The sequence below is a fragment of the Chiloscyllium plagiosum genome, chromosome 8 (genome assembly GCF_004010195.1).
Source record: "Chiloscyllium plagiosum isolate BGI_BamShark_2017 chromosome 8, ASM401019v2, whole genome shotgun sequence".
Lineage (NCBI taxonomy): Eukaryota > Metazoa > Chordata > Chondrichthyes > Orectolobiformes > Hemiscylliidae > Chiloscyllium > Chiloscyllium plagiosum.
The window spans coordinates 74,242,296-74,269,476 of NC_057717.1; the positions used below are offsets into that span (position 1 = coordinate 74,242,296).

At 40.4% G+C, this 27,181-nt stretch overlaps 1 protein-coding gene across 2 annotated transcripts; it reads right to left on the reverse strand.

Moving 5' to 3' along the window:
* Positions 1 to 5,926: 5,926 nt before the first annotated feature.
* Positions 5,927 to 15,563, reverse strand: LOC122552430. Of its 2 annotated transcripts, none has more exons than XM_043695161.1 (6): positions 15,328 to 15,563; positions 13,773 to 14,114; positions 13,619 to 13,660; positions 12,609 to 12,708; positions 12,406 to 12,469; positions 5,927 to 6,362 (listed from the first exon to the last, which is right to left on the reverse strand). In XM_043695161.1, exons 1-6 carry the CDS (start codon positions 15,365 to 15,367, stop codon positions 6,318 to 6,320), a joined length of 633 nt encoding a protein of 210 aa, XP_043551096.1. In that variant the 5' UTR covers positions 15,368 to 15,563; the 3' UTR covers positions 5,927 to 6,317. The 2 variants fall into 2 exon arrangements, with proteins under 2 accessions (XP_043551096.1, XP_043551095.1); XM_043695160.1 differs by lacking the exon at positions 15,328 to 15,563 and adding an exon at positions 15,084 to 15,223.
* Positions 15,564 to 27,181: the final 11,618 nt, after the last annotated feature.

The following is a 27,181-nucleotide window of genomic DNA, read 5'->3' on the forward strand; positions in this document are numbered from 1 at the left end:
GTCATGCCACACTTAAAATTGGGACGTTTACAACACGACAATCACACATCATAGAATACAGAATGAAAAACAGAAATTGCTGTGGAAACAAAGTAGTTATGGCAGGATCTGTGAAGACAACGCACAGAAGCATTTAATGTCAGTGATCTTTCTTCAGAACTGATTGTAGCTGGCAAAATGTTGCATACATGCTGAAGATGGGCTAAGCTAGGGGTGACTAAACACTCGGTGGATATGGAGCCCAGAGAGACAGGAAAACCATTGCATCGAAAATTGAATGGGTAAAGGAAAACCTAGGACAATGAATAGCTGCGAAGTGGGTTTCCTCCGGGTGCTCCGGTTTCCTCCCACAGTCCAAAAATGTGCGGGTTAGGTGAATTCGCCATGCTAAATTGCCCGTAGTGTTAGGTGTAGGGGAATGGGTCTGAGTGGATTGCGCTTCGGCGGGTTGGTATGGACTTGTTGGGCCGAAGGGCCTGTTTCCACACTGTAAGTAATAGTGATTGTTTATGATTGCAGCTATGTGATGACAAAGTCTGAGGCATGGGTTGTGTGTGTAATACCTGTCCATTTACTTCCTCCCTCCTCGCAATCCAAGCTGCCAGACACATCATCCAGGTGTGCAAGCAATTGGAGTTGAATGCAACAGTAACACGGACATCCATGTTGGGCAGATGGCAGCGGCAGAGGACTGTTCAGGATGGCTCTACAGGTGACATTTTTGAAGAAAACGGCCAAGCCAAGGGACCCTGGCTTCAGTAGGCGAAGAGTGACCTGTGTAGCAACTTATATGACGTGGTTCCAGCGCAGGCAATAACAAGGCGGGGTGGGCCGGGGCGAGGGGTCAGCAGAAGTGTTGAAGAGATTAGCCTGTACTTTCCTCAATTTATATTTTAGTTGCTGCTCAAAGTGTGGCCGTCTGAATATTGTAATTGAATTTGAATGATTTGCGATCACTTGAACTGTACAGTGAATAATACAGTAAATTGCAGTGACAAGCTTCAAACAGCATCACAATCGAGCTCCATTTTGAATAGAATAAATAGCGTAAAAACATATCAGTGAAAGAGACTTTCTTCATTCCACCACCTCCACCATAAGCCCCGTGTCAGCTCACCAGTGATACAACACTTCTGCTGACCCCTCGCCCCGCCCCACCCCGCCTTGTTATTGCCTGCGCTGGAACCACGTCATATAAGTTGCTACACAGGTCACTCTTCGCCTACTGAAGCCAGGGTCCCTTGGCTTGGCCGTTTTCTTCAAAAATGTCACCTGTGGAGCCATCCTGAACAGTCCTCTGCCGCTGCCATCTGCCCAACATGGATGTCCGTGTTACTGTTGCATTCAACTCCAATTGCTTGCAGTTGTCGCATCCGCCATTGCTACCACCAGCCACTATGAAGCTGGCACCATTCTGTCCATGGCATATTCTCACTGTTGTGCTGATGCCGATAACCCCTGTGAGACATGCATCAGGAAAAGGCCTGCCGACCGGGCAATTGCTTTGCAAATATCTGGATTCTGTCGCCAAACTAACCTTGAGCTTCTGGCTGATGGTCACTCAACACACCACCGTGTTCCCTGGCCAACATATCTCTCTCAGTCTTTCTGCAATGCTCCAGCAAAGCTAGAAGAATTGAACTTCACTTTCAGCTTAGGAACACTGCAACTTTCTCAAATTAAACCATTTTAGAGCATGAGCATCTTCTCCTATAACTCGTACAGTAACCTCCACACACCAGGCATTGCCATAAAATAGCCTGCAATCACAAAACAATCCATTCACTGCCTCATATGGTTCCAATTCGCAGCTATTTATTCTCCCAGGTTGACTTTTGTGGATTCCTTTGCTTACAAATTTATTTTCTTTCTCTGGGCACCATCTCTGCCCTCCTTTCCTCCTTCTCCCTGCTCCAACTCCATCTTTAGCAAATAACCCAAACCCTTCCCAGTTATAGAATAGAATCCCTACAGGCCATTCGGTTCAACAAGTCCACACCGATTTTCCGAAGAGTGACCCAACCAGACCCATTCACCTAGGCAGAATTGAGGACTTCAGATGCTGGAAACCAGAGTTTAGATTAGAGTGGTGCTGGAAAAGCACAGCAGGTCAGGCAGCATCCGAGGAGCAGGAAAATCGACATTTCGGGCAAAAGCCGTTCATCAGGAATGGAGGCAGGGAGCCTCCGGGATGGAGAGATAAGTCGGGTGCGTGAGGCTGGGGGGAAGGTAGCAAAGAGTAGAATAGGTGAATGGGGCTTGGGGGTGGAGGTGATAGGTCAGAGAGGAGGGTGGGGAAAGGTTGAAAAGCGTACAGTAGGTGAATGGGGATGGGGATGGAGGTGATAGATCAGAGGGGATGGTGGAGCTGATAGGTGGGAAGGGAGATTGGCAGGTAGGACAGGTCATTAGGACAGTCCTGAGCTGGAAGGTTGGAACTGGGGTAAGGTCGGGGGGTCTTCATTTCACCCCCTCACCTTATTGTACTCTTTGCTATCTTCCCCCACCCTACCCATTCACGTACTGGTTTCCATTTACCCCAAACTAATACACCTGGCCTACCTATCCCTGAACATTATAGGCAATTTTAGCATGGCCAATCCACCTAACCTGCACATCTTTTGATTGTGGGAGGAAACCCACGCAGACACGGGGAGAACGTCCAAACTTCACACAAACAGTCTCCCAAGACGGGAATGGCAACAGGGTCCCTGGCGCTGTGAGGCAGCAGTGCTAACCACTGAGCCACCGTGCCGCCCCAAGAAGGGTCACTGAAACTAAAATGTTAATTCTACTTTCTCTCCACAGATGTTGCCCAATCTGCCAAGTTTTCCAGCCAATTTCTGTTTTTTGTTTCCGAATTCCACCATCCACGTTTCATTTTTCAATTTGTATCGAACACAGCATGATGGTCTCAAAGATCATCTCTTTCTATTGTTTTATGCCTTCTCCAGTTTCTAAATCATGCTGAAAATTAGAAAGTATAATTCAAAAAAAGCAGTAAGGCAAAAGCTTTGCATATATTTCTAACCTGTGGGATTTTGTTGTCTGGGATGCAATGTCTAAACCATGGTGAGTAATGTCGTAAATTACAGTAAATGATGCGTTATTATTATCCAGCAAAACATGATTGCATGAATATCAGCAACAACAACAAATAAAGTTGTAATTTGAAGCTGAAGAACAATGGAGAGGAAAAATAATCAGTTATTTACAAAAGCAGTGCAGGTATTATTGGATAACTGGTGTCATTATCCAACTAATTCAGTAGGATTCAGTTATTCTAATGCATCTTTCCTAAAATTGATCTCATGTGATATTACGCTGAAATGGCCTACTCTGACTGAGATGGCTGTTAGGACCCCGTTTCACTTGCACCCTGTGTCACGTAATTTCCCTACTCATCAAATATTTCTAATTGTCACCATTCTAAGAGCGTGTCATGGTGTAAGATCAGATTAGATGCCCTATAGTGTGGAAACTGGCCCTTCAGCCCAACCAGTCCACACCGACCGTCCGAAGAGTTACCCATGCAGACCCATTTCCCTCTGATGAATACACCTAACACAATTGGCAATTTAGCATGGCCAATTCACCTGATTTGCACATCTTTGGACTGTGGGAGAAAACCAGAGCACGCAGAGGAAACCCACACAGGTGTGGGGAGAATGTGCAGACTCCACACGGACAGACGACTGAGGCTAGCCTGCACATCCTCGGACACGGTGGGCAATTGGGGAGGGCTTGGACAAGATTTCACAGTCACAGAAATGTGCTGGCAGACTGCCCTTGGCGTCAAGATCACATCAAACAAATCTGGCATCAATGAGCTCCAGCAAAAGTGGAATCAATGAGTATTAGAGGGCAAATTCTCCACTGGTTAGAGTCATACCTTGTATATAGAAAGTTATTTGTCATTGTTGTACATCAGTCATGCCATCTCGCAGGAGTTCTGCATGGTAGTGTTCTCCATCCGAACATCTTCAGCCGCTTCAGCATGACGTTCTCTACATCATAAGGTCAAAAATGGGGATGCTCTCTGATGATTGCACAAAATTCAGCACAATTTGCGAATGCTCAGATTCTAAAATAGTCCAAGTACAAGTGCAGCAGGATCTGAGCAATGTCTGCGTTTTAACTAGCAAGTAGCAAGCAACATCAACACCACACAAATGCAAGGAAATGACCATCTGCATCTAGCTACCGCCCATTGGCATTCAACGATTTTACAAATGTTGAATATCCCACTTTCAGCATCCTTGGATTGCCATTGACCAGAAACTCACTGATCATATAAACACAATGACTACAACAGCAGGTCATAGACTGGGAATAGTGCAACAAGCAACTTACTTCCTGACACCCCAAAGCCTATCGTTCATCTACAAGACACAAGTCAAGAGTGTGATGGAATATTTTTCACTTGCCTGAATGTGTTCAGCTTCAACTACAACTCAAGACGCTTGATTCCATCCAGGGAAAAGCAATCCACTTGATTGACACCATATCCACAAACATGCACTCCTTCCACCACCAGTGCTCAATCACAGCAATTACTTTCTACTATCTACAAGAACTGCAGAAGTTCACCAAAGGTCCATGGGCAGCCCCTGCCACATCTACCCCCGGAAAAATAATGGCAGCTGATAGATAGGAGCAATACCACCCTGCACGTTCCCCTCCAAACCACACATCATCCTTATTTGGGAAAACATGACCGTTCCTTCACTGTTGCTCAGTTAAAATCCGATAGTTCCCTTCTATCCTTGAAAGGTCAACCTACACCATGTGGACTGCAGAAGTTCAAGAAAAACAGCTTACAGCAACTTGGTCAAGGGCAACTGAGGACAGGCAAATGAATGCTGGCCAGCCAAAGACACATACATTCCATGAATGACCTTAATTTTTAAAACACTGCAGCACTATGGTTCAGTTCCAATGTTGGAAGAATGATGCTTCACCACTTACAACATTTGCAAAGCATTTAAGCAGTGATGTATCTCCTGTGTTCAAATAGCAAAACAAATCCAACATGCCAATGTCTACCCGTCTGCCCACTCTCAGTGATCAACAAAGAGATGGGTGGTGTTTTGAACTTCATGTTGAAACACCTACTGCAGATGCTTTGTTTACCTTCTGCCATGAACATTCGAAAGCTATTGCACCAGTAAAACATGGGTTTAAGGCAAACCCGAATTCCAGGTGCAAGGGGCAAATTGGCAGATTTCTCATCACAGCAGTTTTGGAGGAATGTGGTATTGAGGAGATATAATAAATTTGTAATGGGAGGAATCGAGCAGAATAAAGTCTAGAGACTGGTTTCATATCAAGAACTATGGAATATTGTTGTAATTGTTTGAGACCAGTCGTCGCTGACAATAGCATGTCTGTAAGTTTTTAGTAGCGTTCTACCCATAGTTCCACTTTCATGAGGTACTCAACAATGATCTTTGATAATCTGAATAGTGGCCATCCTGTCACCTTCTTACTGCCCAAAGTCATTTCAAAGTATGTAAGTTATATTGCTGGACGACAGGGGAAGGATCTCTTCTTAATTCGTTGAGCGCAGCTCTTATAACAAGGTGCTCAACAATAGTAAAGAAAGTACAAGTCGTTTGATCAACATTCCTTCATAATTGTAGCAGAATTTCAGCAATGCATCTAAAAGATGCACTCCAAAATCTTGCCAAGATAATTCCAGAGAAGTCACCATAACATGATTGATTTCAAAAGAATGAAGTTAGCAAAAACAAGGGAATACATGAACCTACATTTTCCTATCAATACCCACAGGCTATTTTGCCGTAAAAATTAATTATAATCCTTCGAATGCTACTCTTGTGTTTCAATAATGCTGAACGCCCCCAATAAATGATACTTTCATTGTACAATCACGACGAGATCTGTTATATTTAAACATGGTAGACAATTTAATCTGCAGAAAAAGAAATTATGGTTCATCATATTAGTCACCCTTAAAAGTGACGCCTATGTAAGTTATAGAATAAAAACAAAAAAACATAAAGTTGACAGTCGTAGTTAGATTATTCTCTCTTCGGATTTTTAATACATTATTTTAAAAATCAGTATCATGTGATAGTAAAATCTACGTTTGGTGGAACATTATTCTCTTGCGGCTTCATTCTGCCAGTTGCTCTTTGGGAGGAAATTTCCGACTTCATGCTAACGATCCATAAAACAAACAGGCATGGTGCAAAACCAAGGAAATGTTTTTGTACTTGTTAGTGAACAAATAGTTCTAACTGGCGTCCCATGGAGTGAGAAAAAAGAATTGATGAATGCTTGTTTCTGTTCCATCACAGTGTCTGATCTACAGTGAACGCCAACTGGGCATAGAGACCCTGTGGAATAAATCAGAAATCATTGTCATGTAGTGCATCGCCATTCAACAATTGGACCTATATAGCTGATAGTTAACTACAATGGTTTCTATGTGAGTATCCAAAATTATATAAAACAAAGGCATTGAACATAGAACAGTACAGCGTAGTACATGCCCTCCGGCCCTCGATGTTACACCAAACTGTGAAAAAAATCTGAAGCCCACCGAGCCTACACTATTCCATTCTCGTCCATATGTCTATCAAATGACTACTTATATGCCCTTGAAGTTGGCGAGTCTACTACTGTTGCAGGCAGTGCGTTCCAAGCCCCTACTACTCTCTGGATAAAAAGAAAACTACCTCTGACAGCTCTCCTATATCTATCACCCCTCAATTTAAAGCTATGTCCCCTCGTGCTAGCCATCGCCATCCGAGGATAAAGGCTCTCAGTGTCACCCTCTGATTATCTTATATGTCTGAATTAAGCCACCTCTCAAGCTTCTTCCCCCTGCCGAGAATAGCCTCAAGTCCCTCAGTCTTTCCTCATAAGACCGTCCCTCCATACCAGCCAACATTCCAGTAAATCTCATCTGAACCCTTTCCAAAGCTTCCACGTTCTTCCTACAATGTGTTGAGCAGAACTGCAGGCAATACTCCAAGTGTGGCAGCACCAGAGTTTTGGACAGCTGGAGCACGATCTCATAGTTCCGAAAATCAATCCCTCTACCAATAAAAGCTAACAGACCATATGCCTTCTTAACAATCCTATCAACCTAAGTGGAAACTTTCATGTATCTATGCACCTGGGCACCAACATGTCTCTGCTCATCTACACTACCAAGAATCTTACAATTTGCCCAGTGGTCTGTATTCCTGTTACTCCTTCCAAAGTGAATTACTTCATACTTTTCCGCATTAAGCTCCATTTGCCACTGCTCAGTCCAGCTCTGCAGCTTGTCTATGTCTCTATGTAACAGACAACATACTTCATTACTATCCATAACTCTATCCTTAGTGTCTGATTAGATTATATTACGTTCAGTGTGCAACAGGCTCTTCAGTCCAACAAGTACACATTGACACTCCACAGAGTAACCCACCGAGACGCATTTCCCTCTGACTAATGTACCTGACACTCTGGGCAATTTAGCATGGCCAACTCACCTGACCTGCACATCTTTGGACTGTGGGAGAAAATCAGAGCACCCGGAGGAAACCCATGCAGACACGGGGAAAACGTGCAAACTCCACACAGACAGTCGTTCGAGTCTGGAATCAAACCTGGGACCCCGGTGCTATCAAGCAGAAGTGCTAACCACTAAGCCACCGCATCATCCGCAAATTTATTCACCCATCCTTCTATGCCCTCATCCGGGTCATTTATATAAATGACAAACAACAGTGGACCCAGAACAGACCCTTGCGGTACCCCATTAGTAACTGAACTCCAGGATAAATATTTTCCAATACCGACCACCTTCTGTTTTTTTTTCAGAAAGCCAATTTCTGATACAATACACTAAATCACATTTAATCACATGCCTCCGTATTTTGTGTAATAGCGTAACGGTGGGGAACCTCATCAAAAGGCTTACTGAAATCCATATACACCACGTCAACCGATTTGCCCTCATCCACCTGTTTGGTCACCTTCTCAAAAAACTCAATAAAGTTGAGAGGCACGACTACCCTTCACGAAACCATGTTGACTAATCCTAATCAACATATTCCCCTCTAGATGATTATAAATCTATCTTTTATACCGTTTCCAACACTTTACCCTCAACCAACGTAAGGCTCACGGGTCCATAATTTCTAGGGTTGTCCCTCTTCCCTTTCTTGAACAAAGGAAAAGCTTTTGCTATCTGCCAGTCTTCTAGCACTATTCATATAGACAGTTATGACATAGAGATCAAAGCCAAAGGCTCGGCAATCTCCTCCCTGGCTTCCCAGAGGATCCTAGAATAAATCTTATCCGGCCCAGGGAATTTATGTATTTTTACACTTTCCAGAATTCCTAACACCTCCTCCTTATGAACTTCAATCCCATCTAGTCTAGTAGTCTGTATCTCAGTACACTGTTCGGCCACGTTATCTTTTTTCTCGTGTGAATGCTGAAGAAAAATATTCATTTAGCTCTTCCCCAAGTCCTCTGACTCCACGCACAACTTTCCACTACTATGTTGATTGGCCCTAATCTTACTCTTCGTTCTTTTATTCCTGATGTAGCAGTACAACGCCTTGGGGTTTTCCTTCATCCTGTCCGGCTCTTTCTGGATTAGGTGGCACCTTTACAAACAGGATGGGCTTCACCTGAACCAGAGGAGTACCAATATCCTGGAAGAGTGGAATTCGTTAAGGCTTTTGGAGTGGATGTAAGCTAATTCAGCAGGGGGGTGGAAACCAAAACTGTAATTCGAGTATACAGGAGGATCAGAGTAGTGAAGTCAGAACTAAGATTTCAAGTTCGCAAGCACTTGCTGGCAAGACGTTGATTTGGAGTGTGTCTCCTTCAATGCCAGGAACATTTGGAGTAAGGTGGGTGAACTTGTGGCATGTGTGGTACCTGGGATTCCGATGTTGTGGCTATTTCAGACACATGAGTACAGCAGAGCCAGAAATGGTTATTGCAGGTTTGGAGATTTAGATGTTCTGTTACTCCTTCCAAAGTGAATTACTTCATACTTTTCCGCATTAAGCTCCATTTGCCACTGCTCAGTCCAGCTCTGCAGCTTGTCTATGTCTCTATGTAACAGACAACATACTTCATTACTATCCATAACTCTATCCTTAGTGTCTGATTAGATTATATTACGTTCAGTGTGCAACAGGCTCTTCAGTCCAACAAGTACACATTGACACTCCACAGAGTAACCCACCGAGACGCATTTCCCTCTGACTAATGTACCTGACACTCTGGGCAATTTAGCATGGCCAACTCACCTGACCTGCACATCTTTGGACTGTGGGAGAAAATCAGAGCACCCGGAGGAAACCCATGCAGACACGGGGAAAACGTGCAAACTCCACACAGACAGTCGTTCGAGTCTGGAATCAAACCTGGGACCCCGGTGCTATCAAGCAGAAGTGCTAACCACTAAGCCACCGCATCATCCGCAAATTTATTAACCCATCCTTCTATGCCCTCATCCGGGTCATTTATATAAATGATAAACAACAGTGGACCCAGAACAGACCCTTGCGGTACCCCATTAGTAACTGAACTCCAGGATAAATATTTTCCAATACCGACCACCTTCTGTTTTCTTTCAGAAAGCCAATTTCTGATACAATACACTAAATCACATTTAATCACATGCCTCCGTTATTTGTGTAATAGCGTAACGGTGGGGAACCTCATCAAAATGCTTACTAAAATCCATATACACCACGTCAACTGCTTTGCCCTCATCCACCTGTTTGGTCACCTTCTCAAAAAACTCTATAAAGTTGAGAGGCACGACCTACCCTTCACGAAACCGTGTTGACTAATCCTAATCAACATATTCCCCTCTAGATGATTATAAATCTATCTTTTATACCGTTTCCAACACTTTACCCTCAACCAATGTAAGGCTCACGGGTCCATAATTTCTAGGGTTGTCCGTCTTCCCTTTCTTGAACAAAGGAAAAGCTTTTGCTATCTGCCAGTCTTCTGGCACTATTCATATAGACAGTTATGACATAAAGATCAAAGCCAAAGGCTCGGCAATCTCCTCCCTGGCTTTTGGAGTGGATGTAAGCTAATTCAGCAGGGGGATGGGAACCAGAACTGTAGTTCGAGTATACAGGAGGATCAGAGTAGTGAAGTCAGAACTAAGATTTCAAGTTCGCAAGCCCTTGCTGGCAAGACGTTGGTTTGGAGTGTGTCTCCTTCAATGCCAGGAACATTTGGAGTAAGGTGGGTGAACTTGTGGCATGTGTGGTACCTGGGATTCCGATGTTGTGGCTATTTCAGACACATGAGTAGAGCAGAGCCAGAAATGGTTATTGCAGGTTTGGAGATTTAGGTGTTTCAGTAAGAACCGAGAAAATGGTAAAAGAGGGGGTGGTGTGGTACTGTTAGTCAAGGACAGTATTACGGTTGCAGAACGAACGCTTGAGGACTTCTTGACTGAGATAGTATGGACTGAGATTCGAAACAGGAAACGAGAGGATACCCTGTTGGGAGTTTTCCAGAGGCCTGTAAATACTTCTAGAGATGCAGAGGATAGGATAGCAAAGATGATCCTCGATAGGAGCGAGAGTGACAAGATAGTTGTTATGGGGTCTTTAACTTTCCAAATATTGACAGGGAATATCACATTTAAAATATTTTAAATGGGTCAGTTTTTGTCTAAGGTATGCAGGACTGTTTCCTGACACAGTATGTAGACAGGCCAGCAAGGGCCACATTAGATTTTGTACTGGGTAATGAACACGGCCAGGTGTTAGATTTGGAGGTAGGTGAGCACGTTGGTGATAGTGACCACAATTCGGTTTTGTTTACTTCAATGATAGAAACAGATAGGTATATGCCACGTGGCAAGAGTTATAGCTGGGGTGGAAAGGCAATTACAATGCGATTAGTCAAGATTTAGGATGCATAGGGCAGGGAAGGAAACTGCAGCGGATGGGTGTAATTGAAATGTGGAGCTTAATCTATGAGAAGCTACTGCGGGCCCTTGATAAGTACCGGTCAGGCAGGGAAGAAGTTGTCGAGCGTGGGAGCTGTGATCTACTAAGGAAGTTGCATCTCTTGTCAAGAGGAAGAAGAAGGCTTATGTTAGGATGAGATGTGATGGCTCAATTAGGGCGCTTGAGAGTTACGAGTTAGATAGAAAGGACATAAAGAGAAAGCTAAGAAGAGCCAGGAGGGGATATGAGAAGTTCCAATTATCCAGAAACTCAAAACACTCCCTCCTGCATGATCCCTGTAGCCACGCGTTCGACTCCTCTCTCTCCCTATTCCTCACTTCGCTAGCACGTGACACAGGCAACAAATCAGAGATAATAACTCTGTTTGTTCTAACTGTAAGGTTCGACTTTTGCTCCCTGAATGTCTGCATTAAATCCTTATATCTCTCTCCCTACCTATGTCGTTGGCGCCTATGTGGACCAAGACTTGGGGCTGCACTCCCTCTTTCTCAAGAATCCCGAAAACACGATCAGAAACATCACGAACCCTGATACCTGCGAAGCAACATGCCAACCGTGAATCTCTCTCATTCGCACTGAATCTCCTGTCTTTCCCTTAACTATGGAGTCCGCAATGAGTGATGCTCTGCTCCTTTTCTCCCTTCCCTCCTGAGCAACAGGGACAGACTCTGTGCCAGAGACCTGTGCCCCAATTCTTACGCCTGGTAAGTCGCCCCTCCCCCAACAGTATCCAAAATGGTGTACTTGTTGTTGAGGGCAACGGCCATAGGGGATCCGTGCTCTGCTTGCCAGTTCCCTTTCGGTACCCTGACAGTAACCCATCTACCTTCTTCTTTTAACTGAGGTGTGACTACCTCCTTGTAACTCCTCTCAATAACCTGCAAATGATCCGAAGTTCATCCAGCTCCAGTGTCCTAATGCGGTTTTTGAAGAGCTAGAGTTGGGTGCCCTTCCCATAGATGTAGTCAGCGGAGACATATATATATAAAAGAAAGACTTTTCTGGGTTTCCACCATTTGTGTCACATATGAACTTCACGTTCATGTTAACGTGTTATCGCATCATAATTCTATACACACCCCTGGAGTGCCTCATTTTTCATCCAATGATATATTTTGAACAAACTATTCATCATCACGAGAGCATTTCTCAGACTATTTCCAGGCTGAAATAATTATTTAATCTGTACAACTTGCACTCAGAATGCAAATAGTTCAACTCTGTCATCATTCAATGAGATTTTTTGTGCAATTGCATATAATTACTGCCACTAAAATCATTGTTTTTATTGCCAGATAACTTCACGTGTACCATTTAATAATGTTTGCATTAAAGAGCTTAATACAGTTTTGCCACTTAACTAACTCTCTTAAATGTTGTTTCAGAAGCATATATACTGAGATAAACTTTTTTGTGAATTTACCTCCTGCTTTTGATCGTATGGTAGAGAACCGCTGCAGTCATTATCAGTGATCCTGATGCCTGATCTAAAAGCAAAACCATTTTAAAAATATTTTTTAAAAAACAATGATACGATTAATTAACGGGAAGAATTCAAAGTTCACAATAATATACAATCAGGAATGTAGAACATGCTGGTTTATAGCACCAATGCAAAATTCCTACCTTAAATTCCGCTTCCTGTAGCTCCATACCGCAGCAGCAATAAAGATAATGAGAATAATCATCACCAACAAACTTTCATAAAATATTAAAAGGCAAGGCTCTGGGGAAGACAAAGTGACAACATTAAAAGTCCGCAAATAAGTAACTGAAGATTGACAGAATATTTGCGGAGATGCAAAAATTCAACTCAAGATTCTGAACTTCCCGATTTGTCAGTCTTGTCAACGTCACATAAATCATAATAAATGCACGGATTAGCCGATCAAAAACAATCAGAAAGTCTGATGTTTTTATTACCTCGGAAATAAAGCAAAATATTGAAGTTCTGACAGAAGTCATTTATCTGTGAAACAATTTGACTGAACAGAATTGAAAAAAAATGTTTCGCCTCTGAAGCAGAAGGGATCAATATCATCGTATCATTCCGATTTCGGGGCGGGGGTGGTTAAAGATAATTGTTTAGTTCTCAGATAGTGTTTAGCATATGTAGACTTCAACTTCAAACAAATTCTGAGGTGGGATCGTGCATGATTAACTGGTATGGGACGATCAATACAGCGATTCCTTAAACAGACATGGGAGAAGGTATGTGCTGACATTGTGATGGGATTATCAAGAAAGTGTTTGGAAGGAGACTTGTGTGGAATAACAAAACGGACATTCCCCCAATGAGCTAAATTATTTCTTTCCACGATGCACATTTTACAAAGAACAGACAACTGTTCGTGGGTATGAACATGGAAATTAGCAAACTGGAAATGGAACTTTCTTTTCCAATCTTATCAACAGAAGTTCTGACTGTCTCTAGTTTATACAATAGTCACCTTAAACAGATTGAGGTACTCGGCCAGAGAGTTTATGAGTGTAGCACGTAGAGATCTTAAAAATGTTAATGTTCGTGTGTGGTTGCAAAGGAAGGAAGAAAATGTGAATACTAATTATTCTATTGCAAACAACAAAGTCTTATTATCATTAAACATAAAGCATAAACTGATAAATACTGTAGTTACCTATCTGATAGAGGAAACTTCCATTGATTTCACTCATTCCATCTGGGGTTGGAGAAAAGAGAAATATGGTTGGAGGAGCCTGAGTAAGTTGGGAAGTAAGATAGGATTACTTTTTTTTCAACCATAAAATTAATAAATCAGTCTTAACTCTGACCTGTAACGTGCAGGATTGATCCATTTCCGAATACCAAGGGCCTTCCATAAAATGTCCACGCTGCACAGTAATATAGACCCGAATCATTCACTTGAACATCATCAATCACAAGTGTATAAATAGTCAAAGCATTATTAATTCCTCCAGAAATCTTTCTTCCATCTGAAATGAAGTTCTTGTTTATTAAGTAAACCTTTTGTAAATTTTCTCGCAGCTGCTGCTTATACCAGTGAAGGTGTCCACTCACATACCAACTTGTGTGGCAATTCAGCTTAATGGTACTTCCAACAGAGACGGTCTGAAGTCGTGGAGTCTGCAGGAGGGTGTTGTGAAGTGCAGTAACTGGAAACAGGAGATGGCACAACAAAATAAAACTTTTCCATGCTAATAGAATGTTGTAAATGAAGAAAAGACGATATTTTCATTGGTGATCAGCAATCCTCATGAATAATTGTGGGAATTACCGGGTGTTAAATAGAAGAAGTAAAAATAAATGAAACAAAATGACAGAAAGGGAGAAAGAAAGGGAGAAAGAAAGAAAGGGAGAAAGAAAGAAAGAAAGAAAGAAAGAAAGAAAGAAAGAAAGAAAGAAAGAAAGAAAGAAAGAAAGAAAGAAAGAAAGAAAGAAAGAAAGAAAGAAAGAAAGAAAGAAAGAAAGAAAGAAAGAAAGAAAGAAAGAAAGAAAGAAAGAAAGAAAGAAAGAAAGAAAGAAAGAAAGAAAGAAAGAAAGAAAGAAAGAAAGAAAGAAAGAAAGAAAGAAAGAAAGAAAGAAAGAAAGAAAGAAAGAAAGAAAGAAAGAAAGAAAGAAAGAAAGAAAGAAAGAAAGAAAGAAAGAAAGAAAGAAAGAAAGAAAGAAAGAAAGAAAGAAAGAAAGAAAGAAAGAAAGAAAGAAAGAAAGAAAGAAAGAAAGAAAGAAAGAAAGAAAGAAAGAAAGAAAGAAAGAAAGAAAGAAAGAAAAGAAAGAAAGAAAAAACAATTCAAGATTTTTACAATGCAATTAATGATTCCATCTAGTAAAAGCGATCAATAAATTTAAGCATAGGAAGAATCTGCAAACAACAGTTGCATAAATATTGTGAAAGTTATTCTAAACATTTTCGTAGGAAATTGGCCAGGAAGAATAACTGGAATCCTGAGTTTCCTTTTTGTCACGGAATATTCACGAGCAATGTAATTTGGTCTAAGTAATGCAATTCTTCAATATACTATTGATATTACAGAAAACTGTCATGTAATATTCCCCTTTGAGTAACATTTCCCTTTGATCCTACCCTGGAAGTACCCAAGAGGCTAAAAGTAAGAAAATCTAACCTGGCAGAAGCCGAAACAGAGCACAGACAGTTATAATATTCATTGGCTGCGGATGAAGTTCACACCGTGAGAATCACACTGATTTGCTTTTTTCTTACTGTTTAACCTGTATTTTGGTGCATCATAAGATGAAATACACATTTGCGGTTGTGCGTTTAAGCATATGCCTCAGTGGAAACTATAGAACCATTTTTAAGATTGCTTGTGGGTTTCCTGTTTACACATCAAGTATGCACGTACAGACCTGTTTCAAATGGTAATTGGTCTTCGTTTTCTTTCAACATATTTGAAAGGCAGGTCGTGGTAAACAAATAACAGAACAGATTTCTGGGTATTCAATTTAACAGCTTGATGCAGGTCACATTCGTCTGGTCAGTAGGAGATCCTCTCCTTCCACGTGTTTTTTATGTTCCAGAAAGCAATAACTTTATCAACCCATGCACGTACAAGTAATCCTTAGCAGTTTGTAGAATGAAAGCATTTTTGTTTCTGCAACCTCTCATGCAACAACATTACCTCTTCACTCCCTCTCAAGTCTGCTCTTTTTTTTCTCTCACACAGTGTTAACTTTCGCAAAGTACTCAGTAGTACTGTTTGGAAGGCAATGAATCGTACTTTACTGCGCCCGTCGCGAATTTTACGTACAGAGTAAAATTCAGTTGCAGGACCTGTGCTGCAGGAACGTTGCACACTCAATTGGTTGAGACAATAACCAACAACACCATTTTCATTTACGGTCAATGTAAAATATCACCTGGCCTCTACATTCTCGAAAAATGCAAGTGAGTTTCTTCATCTGTCTGGGAAGAAAATATCACGACCCGCATCATTGCAAGAAAACTTCTAATTATTTATAAATCAGTGTGAGACATAATTTTGCAAACATTCGCTGCCAAAAGCACTGCATTAGAACAATGATGCGATTTCAGATTGTTTACCTATGAGGCGCTTTGACTTTTCTTTGTGACATAAATACAGATCTGCCTTATCACTCCTCTGTGTTTTTGGCCTCGTTGTTGTAAAGAATTGAGCTCAATGAAAGAAGTACCTGAAATTCATTTGGAACTTCAAAGCGATTATTAAAACCGTTTTCTTTTTGCTGACAGCAAATAATATAAATTGCAAAGCAGCTAACGAACAGTTTCAATTTGTGTTAAGAAATGAATAAATTACTAAATTGCTTGTGGCAGTTTCTGTGTTGTGTACACTATGCTTGTATTCTAAAACTGGACGAGGAAGAATATACTGTGAATATAAAAAATGTGTTATGGGTTTGATAGCTAAAGCATGGGCGCAAAGCCTACTGTAGTTATTGGTTTGAAGATCAAGGTCGAGGAATAAGGCATTGAACAGAGGTTCAAAACGTTGCACTGAATGTTAGTTATATTGAATACTGATTCCTGGGATGTTAGGACTGATATCTGACTAGAAACTGGATTGGTTAGTACTGTATTCATTGGAATAGATGGATGAGAGGAGGATCTCTGGAAATAAATCTTTGCAGTTCTAACAGGACTAGACAGGGTAAAAGCAGGAAGGATGTGCCTGATGAAAAGGTCATACGAACACTACTTCCTGAAAAAGTGAAGGTGAGTTTCCCAGATTGGCTTAGAAATGGCTCCACTGGCACAGTTGGAAGCAAACTTATTATTAGCGCATTTGTGCTGTAAGCTAGCTTTGCAAGCATTCACTGCTGTCTAAATGCATTAGGTGGACGGTGACTTTTCAGATGCTACGCCCTGTCTGTAAGGTGTTTTTGAACTTCCTTTACAAAATAGATACAGATCAGATTAACCTCTATTCCATGCTTTACTCCTTGTTGTTGTTATACATTCGCACCAATGTACCGGTACTTCACATTGGTTTGGAAGTTTACAGCAGGCACAATATTTATTCAGTCTTATTTTGCTTACAGTAAATAGTGAAGTTATAAATTAAACTATCGATTATTTATATTTTGCATTAAGAAATTAGTAAGTTCTGAAATTTCTTGTGACAGCAACTAGACTTTTCTACAAAGTCATAAAAATCCGTGATCATAAAAACTCTTCAGCCCATCACATCCACGTCACGTGAAAACAATTACTGAAGTATTCTAATCCTATTTTCCTGCATTTGACCTACAGCCTTGTATGAATTTAATTTTAAAATTTGACGTGAGAATGAATATATAGCTTTTTTAAATTTGTTCAGTAAATTTTATAACTACCCCACCGATGAGAAACCTACTTTTAGTTATTCCTATTTGAAAGAATAATGAACTGCAGAATAGTGGTTAGGTTACATTTGGTTAGGATTGCATTGATTAGAATTTAGTAGAAAATGAGGGGGCGTTCTTCAGAAAGTTTTTCAACGACGACGCAGGGTGAACACAAACATATTTCCCAGAATTTTGCTCCATATGTCAGTGAAAGAAAGGCTGTACAGAATTACCATGTGTATTGTGCATCAATTCTAATAACCCCATTCACAGTAGCTGTGCATGCCAAGCAGGAGTAACATATGTCCATGTGCATATTTTCTCAAGTGTAAAGGCAATAAAATACAGTCATCAATCTATGTATGCTTGGGAATGCGATTGTAACAATTGATCTCGCACCATTTCTCAGATAAAAGGAATACTTTTGTACTTGAATTATATTTGCATGTTAGCTCATTATAACGCGATAAAATGTACATCTATGCATTTACTTTCTATATTTGACTCAATTTAAATATACCAGGAAAAAATTTTAAAGACGTAGTTTTGAATGAATATGATAATCATTGGTTAAAGAAATTATGTCAATTGCTCTTCTGGAAGGCAATACTCTCACAAGTAGCCTATTGAGATTGTTGATTGCCATATTGGACTTATTGCAATAAATGTTGAAATGATTGTATCTTCAATTGCTGATGACGGACGTAGAGGGGTATAAAACCTATTATCTGTGTCACATGGATATAATAATCAATGCACAAGAGAAAAACGTTTTATGATTGTGTTAGAACAAAGAAACAGACCCTCCAAGCCTGTGCCGATCCAGATCACTTTCTAAACCAGTTACCTAGTTTCTAAAGGTGTGTATCCCTCTGTTCCATGCTCATCCACGTATCTGTCTAAATACATCTTAAATGATGCTATCGTGCCCACTTCTATCACCTCTGCTGGTAACGCATTCCAGGCACCCACCACCCTCTGTGTAACGAACTTTCAACGCATATCTCCCCTAAACCTTTCCCTCTCAGTTCGAACTCGTGACCCCTAGTAATTGAGTCCCCCACTCTGGAAAAAATCTTCTTTCTATCCAGCCTGTATATACCTCCCATGATTATGTAGACCTCAATCAGCCCCCCCCCACCCCCCTTAACCTCCGTCTTCCTGATGAAAATAATCCTAATCTACTCAACCTCTCTTCATAACTAGTGCCCTCCATACCAGGCAACATCCTGGTGAACCTCCTCTGTATCGTCTCCAAAGCATCCGCATCCTTTTGGTAATGTGGCGACCAGAACTGTACACAGTATTCCAAAAGTGGCTGAACCAAAGTCTTATACAACTGTAACATGACCTGCTAACTCTTGTACTCAATATCCCATCCGATGAAGGAAAGCATGCTGTGTGCTTCTTAACCACTCTATTGATCTTCGTTCCCACCTTCAGGAAACAGTGGACCTGAGCACCCAGATCGCTCTGTTTATTTGTTAAACTGAACTTAAACACTATACACGAAAATACACAAATATAAAAATTCAGTTTACAATGAATTGCAAGATTTTTTAGAACGGAACTAATCTACAAAGGAAAATAGTTTTCTCTATGAGTTGTGACGTAAATTATTGGCGTTGTGTGCTCTCTTGGAGCTGCACCAAACTTCGGTTTGGCCACAGCTGTAGGACAGGTGCACTACAGGTGCACTGCTCGTCACACTACAAGACGGATGCTACTGAACTGGAAGTAGTGAAGAGGAGATCCACGACGATTCTGCCAGAGTCTCAGCATTATACCTGTGAAGATGCACTGGAAAGGCTTCAGTTGTTTTCTTTACAGCAGAGAAGGCTGAGGAGTGGGCATGCTTGAGTTGTGTAAGGGGCATGGCGAGGATGGGTAGGAAGCAGCTGTCCCACTTTGTTCAAAGGTCAATATCGATGAAGCATAACTTTCAGGTGACGGGCAAGAAGCTTATAGAGGGTTTGAGGAAAATGGCTTTATCATTGTGGGATGTGGGAAAAACAGTGTTACTTCTGCAATTACATTTACTTATACAAAGTAAATGAACTCACACCAGTGTGTAATTGTTGTAGCCAAGAGCTGAGTCAACAAGAATGAAAACTATGTGGAGGAAATACATAATTGTTTGTGTATTAGCTAAAATTGTATGCCAGAATGAAACGTGACTGTAAAACAATGGTAGATATTACAGGCGAATAGATAAGATGCTGTGAGGGGAGGAAGTTAAGCTAGATACGCCTGTACAAACAGTAGGTATAAACATCTGTTTCCCACTTTTACAGAAATACAGGAACAAACCCCAATTAAAAGGGTCATGAGGATCAGGGGAAGGTACAGATGGAGTGAGTAGATAATGGTGAAGAAAGAACATGCCTAACAATGACCAAGAGTAAAATAAATGACACTACTGATTCAGATTTTGTCTCAGACTGCAATTATTGACGTGTGTGAGCTTTGTTTCTCACATCAGGAAGGTATTGGATGTCTGGAATCCACTCCCTGTGAATGTATAGAAGCAGGAACCTCGTGAATTTTAGAAAATGCTTGAATGAGCGCTTCAAATGCTTTAGGCCAAGTGCAGGAGTGCTGGATTATTTTAGGTGCGTGGGCAGAGACACAATCGATCAACGGTCTTCTTCTGTGCTGTACGACTGCATGATTCTTTCATTATTTGAGTCATGTCCTGAACAAGATAAACACAGAGGAAACAAAAACCATAAATTGGTGTTGATGATTAAAAGTAAGTGAAGTTGCCTTTGTCCCAGTGGACTATTTTATCATCCGACTGCTTTAACCAAAGGTCACCAAACCGAAGGCGAGGACCAATGTCAAGAATGTGAACTCTTCATGGAAATCTCAACTCGAATGGAAATCGCAGTATGTTGCATCAGAAGCCAGTCATCCAGCTAACTGAGATACCTAACTCCAAGACTGACAATCAAGGAACTTTGGAACAACGTCAAAGATATCGTTAAATTGGGAACAATAATGAATGCAGCATATGATATACTTCATTGGCCAACTGAACATTAACATTGCTAGTACATATATTTTATTGATTGTGAGAAACAAAACATTAGCTCTGGAGATGGTCTGAAAACAAAAGAAATCTCCCAATTCAATAATTAAGGATTTTTTTAAATTCACATGTTATGATATATTTGTGTGTACAATAATACTCTTCATTTTTAGATAATGCTGAACAGTTACTGTTCATTACTCATTGTATAATAACATAATCAGTTGGTTTATTTCTTTAAATTGGTGATGATAACAATTGAATGTTAATAATCCAATGTTCGGGACAGAGTTCCGAAAAAAAACAGGCAAGACGTATTGAGGACTCATTGGTATTTTCAAAGGTGTTTTGCAGTCATTTTTTAAAAAATAATCTAACCATTCAAATGGAAATGACTGCGTTAGTCCAACAGTGGAAATGGAATCCACAAATTTAAATCTCTTGCCAAACACACAAACATACTGACCTACCAGAAGACTAGTTTAGAAATTCATACCATATGTTACCAAAGAATATTGAAAACTATTCCTTAAGTGTTTTTTTTTTTAATTGTAGACCAACGTGGAAAATTTACTATTTTGAAACTGCGATTGAATGGCTGCACTTTATGGAGGCATGGTGGCTCAGTGGTTAACAATTCCGGGTTTGCTTCAAAATTTCGGTGACTGTGTGGAATTTGCACATTCTCCCTGTGTCTGCATTTACTCTGGTTCCCTCCCACAATCCAAACATGTACAGGTTAGATGGATTGGCCATGCTATAGTGTGCAGGTGTGAGAAATACAAGGGTAGGGTGGTGGAGCTGGGTGAGATACTATTCAGTTCGGCCGAATGTCCTGCTTCCACACTGTAGAGATTCTATGTTCTGCTCGTGAACTTACTGAAACACATTGTAAGTTCTGTTTACCATGTTTCTTCAAAATAATCTGCTTGGAGACGGGCTAGCACCAATGCGTCTTTCTACAAAGTATGATTCGGCAGGCAACAAGTAGTCGGCTGGATGTCGTTAAAATCTGGGTAATGCAGACCATAGGGTTCAAAATGCCGTCTTATTATCACATTGGAAGTTGAACAAGTTGTGAGCATTGGCAGAAACTTCTGGATGTGTTAATATTCATTGGCCATTTTCCCCAATATATATGTAAAGATAAAAACAGTCAGTGTTCTTTCTTTATCCAATATTGCATGTTATAACTATAATCAGTAACGAACAAAAATTAGATAAAGGGAAACTTGCAAAGAATATGGGATTGTGAAATTGAAGAATAACAAATCCTGGCAGACGATGTGATCTTTTGAGTGAACTATGGACTGGGACCGTTGAACCGTATTCGCATTGACAGTAACAAATGCATTTTTTTCTTTTTGATCTGCTTCTCTCTGTATGCATGCCTCAGCCAATTTTAGAAGGAAATTAGAATTTACAAGGGAAGAGTTACAAGTCGACAGTTCTTCGTTGTTTACCTGTAGTTAGAATCAATTTATCTGCGTAAAGAACAAGTACAAAACCTGATCCTTTTCTCTCTCTCTCTCTTGACCTAATTTCGGTTGAAAGTTAAATGGGAGAATTTTATGTGAATTGAGAAAATTTTAAAACTGGAGATAGTTCCAAAATTAAAGGCTTCTATTTCCAGGAAGCCAGACAAATAATGCGTGAAAAAAAGTTGGAGGCTTATCTGGGCTGCATTTTGAAACAACCTAACAAGAATGCTGGTTAGTTATTAGTACGAAAAAAGATAAATAAAAACGCAGGTTCTTACCTGCATTTACTAAATAGCACCACAAATTGCAACCAATTTGTTGGATGTAGCAGATTTGTCCCTGACAGTCCTAAGTGACCTTTCAAACTCAAATGGGGTTGAATTGGTAGGAAAACTAGAGGCAACATATCACCAAATTAGAAAGGCGATCATAATACGGACACAAACCCAAAATTCCAGTTTTGGAGAAATACAAGAGAGACCAGGTACTCTGGATCCTAACACATATAATTTTGACAGTTGCATATTAATATTAGTAGCTTCAATCACATATGAAGTCCTTAGTGAAATTGTTCTCGAAGGGGAATTGGTAAAATCATTACCTTACATCATGTAAAAAAAGTTTTGAAAATCAAAATCTTGCAACTGATGGACATAAAAAAATGACTGAGGATAATTTTTTAACCTACAAAGCTTAGCCACACGGTTCCTCCTCAGATCAGAAATGAAATATTGAGGGTGGAAGTGAAAATTGAAAGCAGAATTGTTTCTTTTGTGAAAAGGTGGGGCATCTTCATCAGAGGGTTTGAGTTGCGAGAAATTTGCAGGAGAATTATCAGAGCATGGAAAAAAGAATGTCAAAAGGAAACTCAAAATGAAAATGCCAGGGGATATGTTTTAGTTTTTAATTTCGTTATACCCAAGAACCTGGTGGGAGTCGCATCTATTAACGCGAGTTGTTATGTACATAAGGGATGAGAGATATGAGGGCGTTTTATCTGACTGGAATAAAATACTTTTGTTTCTTCAATTGAAGCAGCCAAGCCCATTCGTAGACTAAGGGTTCAGGGGCTGTAGAAATTTGCTTACTGGGAAAGAATTCAGTTTGGCCTCCATAGATTTCAATAAAATTCAAAGTATTAGGAATTTAGGAATGAGAGTGGGCCGTTTAGCCAATCGACGTCGTCCTCAATTCAATGGGATTCTAAGTGACCAAACACTTCAATGGCGTTTAGACGTCCTGTTCCTAAAATCACATGTACCATCGCCAAAAAGAAGTCTACCAATCTTTAACTTAAACATACTCAAAGACTGAGTCTTCACAGCCAAAAGATCCAGCTCTCAGGCAAACTCCACAGAGTAACGACGCTCTCCCAGTTAAAAAAGAAGCCCTATTGATCTGTGGAGTTGCAATCACTGTCAATTTACCGCAGATGCTTAATGCTTCCATTAGCAACCGGCTTTGCGTTTCTAACCATTAATTCTAATCCCAGCTGCCTCACAAATGTAGAGTGCAACTGAAATGTATGCAGTTTCTCCGTAATGCAGGATAGTTCATGAAAAGCAAAGCAGGTCCCACTGTTCAAACCCAATGCCGTTTGTGCGGGTGTGTCCTGTTCTGAGATTTAAATACTCACAAGCAGAACCAGCCACTTCGACGACCGTTGCACAATCAAAAGATGAATCCAGTGTGCAATTTTCGGGTCCAAGTTTGTTAAGGCGATGGACATCAAATGGCTAGGGTCAGGTGGGTAGTGCATCATGTTGCCAGATCTGCTGAGTCTATTTGATAGATAGGTGGCATGTCGAGAAATAGAATGTGGAAGTTTGTTCAGTGGGTAAAATGACAGATTAACATGGTCTCTGAATGCAACCCGTTATCGCCGCCCTCTATCTCCTACCTTCAAGTCAATTATGTGTCCAATTTGCTCCCTACCTCTGGATGTAATCAAACCTTACTAATTAGTATACCTTGCATAATCTAGTCAACGTTTTTCTGAAGTCCATAAAGGCAATGTCTATCCTCTGCCTTCATCAATCTTCCATCACCATTCACAGTTGGATGTGGTAGGACTGCAGAGATTATCACTGATCTACCTGGCTGTCAGATTGCTTAGTTTTGTTTATCATTATTGCTTATTCAGAAATTAAGTAATTAGGCATAAAGTTGGCAAATGGGGTATAGTGTGGCGTAGTGTGAAATTGTTCATTTCCGAATGGAGAATAAAAGTACAGTGTCAAATTTAAATGGAGCAACACAAATGGACTGGTGGGATATTTGTGCACGAAACACAGTGTGAAAAAGCTACTCCTTTAGCAAGGCTACGCAGTCCTTGGCCTTTTAAAAAGGACGTTGTAAGTGACACAGACTCCGAAAGGTCTGGAGGTGAACGCTTTAGGGAAATTTTGACAGTAACTAACAGAGGCTGCTTCAGGCAGAAGATTGAAATATTTTTTTAAAATGCAATGAAATGGGAGTGGCCAATTCTCCTAGCTCAGCTTTTCTCCTTTTTTTAACAATAGTGTGAAAAAGAGCTGCTGGATCCACAGAAGCAGGTCCAGCCTGTTACTCTCTCTCTGACTTCTATCCTGCAAGAACTTCCATTTTATTTGACCTTTGGTGTCAAAGTATTTGGAACAGCATCATTAAGTTGGGATGATCTGTTGGGTTTTCAGAGAGTTTAAGTTATTTGGTACTCTGTTTTCTGTTGTTTGAGTTCATTCAGTAATCTTGTAAATAAAGTCTGTTTTATTTAAAACTAAGTGGTTTGACCAGCTGATTCTCTCCTGGAATAAACACTTTAAACGTCCTTAAAACAATGAAAAATGTTAGGGTCTGCGCTCCCTTTTTGAAATGTTTTGAGGGGTCTGGCCTGGTCTATAATAGGCTGGAGGCTCGTTCGGGATTTGTTCTGTAGTTCCAAATTGGGATTAGAGTTGCTGGACTTGAAGGCAGTGAGTGGTAGGCGTTAGTATGTTTTGTTTTGGGTGTAGATTTTGGTTGGTTGAAACAGTGCTTGGAATAGCAATTGCTTTTTCCATTACCAATAATTTTCTGGGGGTTTTGCAAAAGGTGATTAAGGCCCAGATGCTGGAATGAGCAGACAAGCTGGAGTTGGATCCGGTTCCTTCCACGAGGAAAGGAGAGTTAATTACAGCAGTAGCACAGCATTTAAATTTGCTGGAAACGCCATCAGAATCTTTAGAGATGGCTACAATTCAATTCAAAGTGAAGCAGCTTGAGTTAGAAGCAAAAGACAAGAAATTATGATGAAAAGCAGAAAAGAAATAAAAAGAGAGTGAGTTTGAAGTTCGGAAATTTGCACTTAGATAGGAGTTCAAATATTTTCTTTCTGAAGTAGTGAGAGGTCGTGTGGAATAGAAGAGAGTTAAAACGGCAAGATTGGCAACTGAAATGGCTGATGATTGTGAATTGGCCCAGAAAGCAAAGTTTGGCTTCCAGAATCAATTTCAATCCATGAGGGATAAAGGTTGGGGGAAAAGGAAATACATGGAAAGGGAAAGATAGATCTCAGTGAAGATCACAAGGATAACTTACCACAGGTTAAAAAGGAAACCATTGAAGGGGACAGAAAAGTTAAGAAAACTCCGATGTTTTTTTCTGCATTACAGTAGTCCACATGAAATCACAGTATTGGTGGGAAGATAGATGTAGGAAAACAGGATAAGCCACTGAATTTTGTTGTGGTGATAACAGAAAGTACAGTGGAGGCCAGAAAGCTGCACAAGAATGTACAAGCTGGTCGGAGGTTAGTTGAAGAGGAAGTGCCAGATCTTCAAAAACCATTAACCTATGAAGGTAAAGTTTACTCTCATAGACCATGGGCAGAAGGCAAAGAGGTTACCATATTAAGAGAAACAAGATCCTCTCTGTATGTGATGCTGAAAGATCAGGAGATGTGCACTTCTGAAGGACTATTGTCAGAAATGTACTAGTAACGGGAATTCACGGTGAGACAAAAAGTGATCAATTATGTAAAGTGAGGTTAGACTCTTCATTGAGGAGTGGAGAATTCGTGGTAGGAGTACTGGACAAACTCTCAGTTCCAGGATTACAATTTGTCCTTGTTAATGATATAGCTGATTCACCAGCAGGAGTGCTGCCTATTGTGGTTGAAAAGCCGATGGAAACTCAGGCAACTGAGCTATTGCAGGACACATCTCCTGGAATTTTCTTGACAGTGTGGTAACGAGGTCTCAAAGTCATCATTTGAAACTGGAGACATCAAAGTATACAGATCAGAAAGTTGAGTGGAATTAGCAGAGACCCTGTTTGATCGGATGTTTGGTACAAGTGAGGAGCAGATAGATAATAATGCAGATATCTTTAGCTCAGATAAATTAATTGAGTTACAGCAGAAAGATGAAACATAAAGCAATTGTCTCAAAAGACATACACAAAAGGAATCCGAATGTATTCCGGAATGTTATTATCTTAAAAATGATGTCTTAATGAGGGAATGGAGGCCATCACATATTCAGGTAGATGAGATATGGACAGAGGTTCATCAAATCCTTATTGCCAGTGGATTATAGAAAGGAGGCGTTGTGAGTGGCGTATGAGCTACTACTCGGGGGTCATTTAAGAATGAGAAAAACTCAAACTAAAATACAAAAACATTTTTACTGGCCTGTATCGCACAAGGATGCATTTGAGTTATGGTAGATGTGTTATACATGTCAGATAATTGGAAAAGAACAGGCAGTAATAAAACCCACTCAATACCAATTCTTGTATTTGCGAAACCTTTTACAAGAGATTGAATTGAGTGTGTAGGTCATCTACCTCAAACAAAAAGTGGAAATCAGTATTGGTTACCAATAATGGATGTGTTGACTAGGTTTCCAGAGGCCATTCCGTTATTCAATATCACAGCTGAAAGGATTGTAGAGGAATTACACAATTTTTCAGTAGGTATGGACTACTGACAGAGATACAATCAGGTCAAGGGTAAAACTTTACATCAAAATTAATCAAGGAAGTTATGGACATCTTAGAAATAAAATAATTCAAATCTACTGCGTACCATCCAGAATAGTAGGGAGTGCTACAAAGGTGGCATCAGACATTAAAGACCATGTTGAGGGCTTATAGTCAAGATAACCAATGATTTGGAGAAGGGAATTGTTTCCTTTTTTTGCAATCAGAGATGCACTAAATTAATCGATCAAATTCAGACCATTTGAATTGTTTTTGAGCATGACATGAGAGGACCATTAAAATTAAAATTAACAAAGAACAAATGACTAAGTCAGAATTCAGAGACTACATATTTGGACTATGTGTCAAATTTTAGGGAGTGATTAAATAGAGATGGGTAGTTGGCTAGACAGCATTTAAAAGTATCACGGCATCCAATGAAACA

Coding starts and splice junctions, on each gene's coding strand:
- LOC122552430 (XM_043695160.1), bottom strand. CDS start 15,126: ATGAATATTATAACTGTCTGTGCTCTGTTTCGGCTTCTGCCAG. Junction 12,709..13,618: donor AAGTTTCCTCTATCAGATAG/GTAACTACAGTA, acceptor TGTCTTCCCCAG/AGCCTTGCCTTTTAATATTT. Junction 12,470..12,608: donor TACAGGAAGCGGAATTTAAG/GTAGGAATTTTG, acceptor TTTTGCTTTTAG/ATCAGGCATCAGGATCACTG.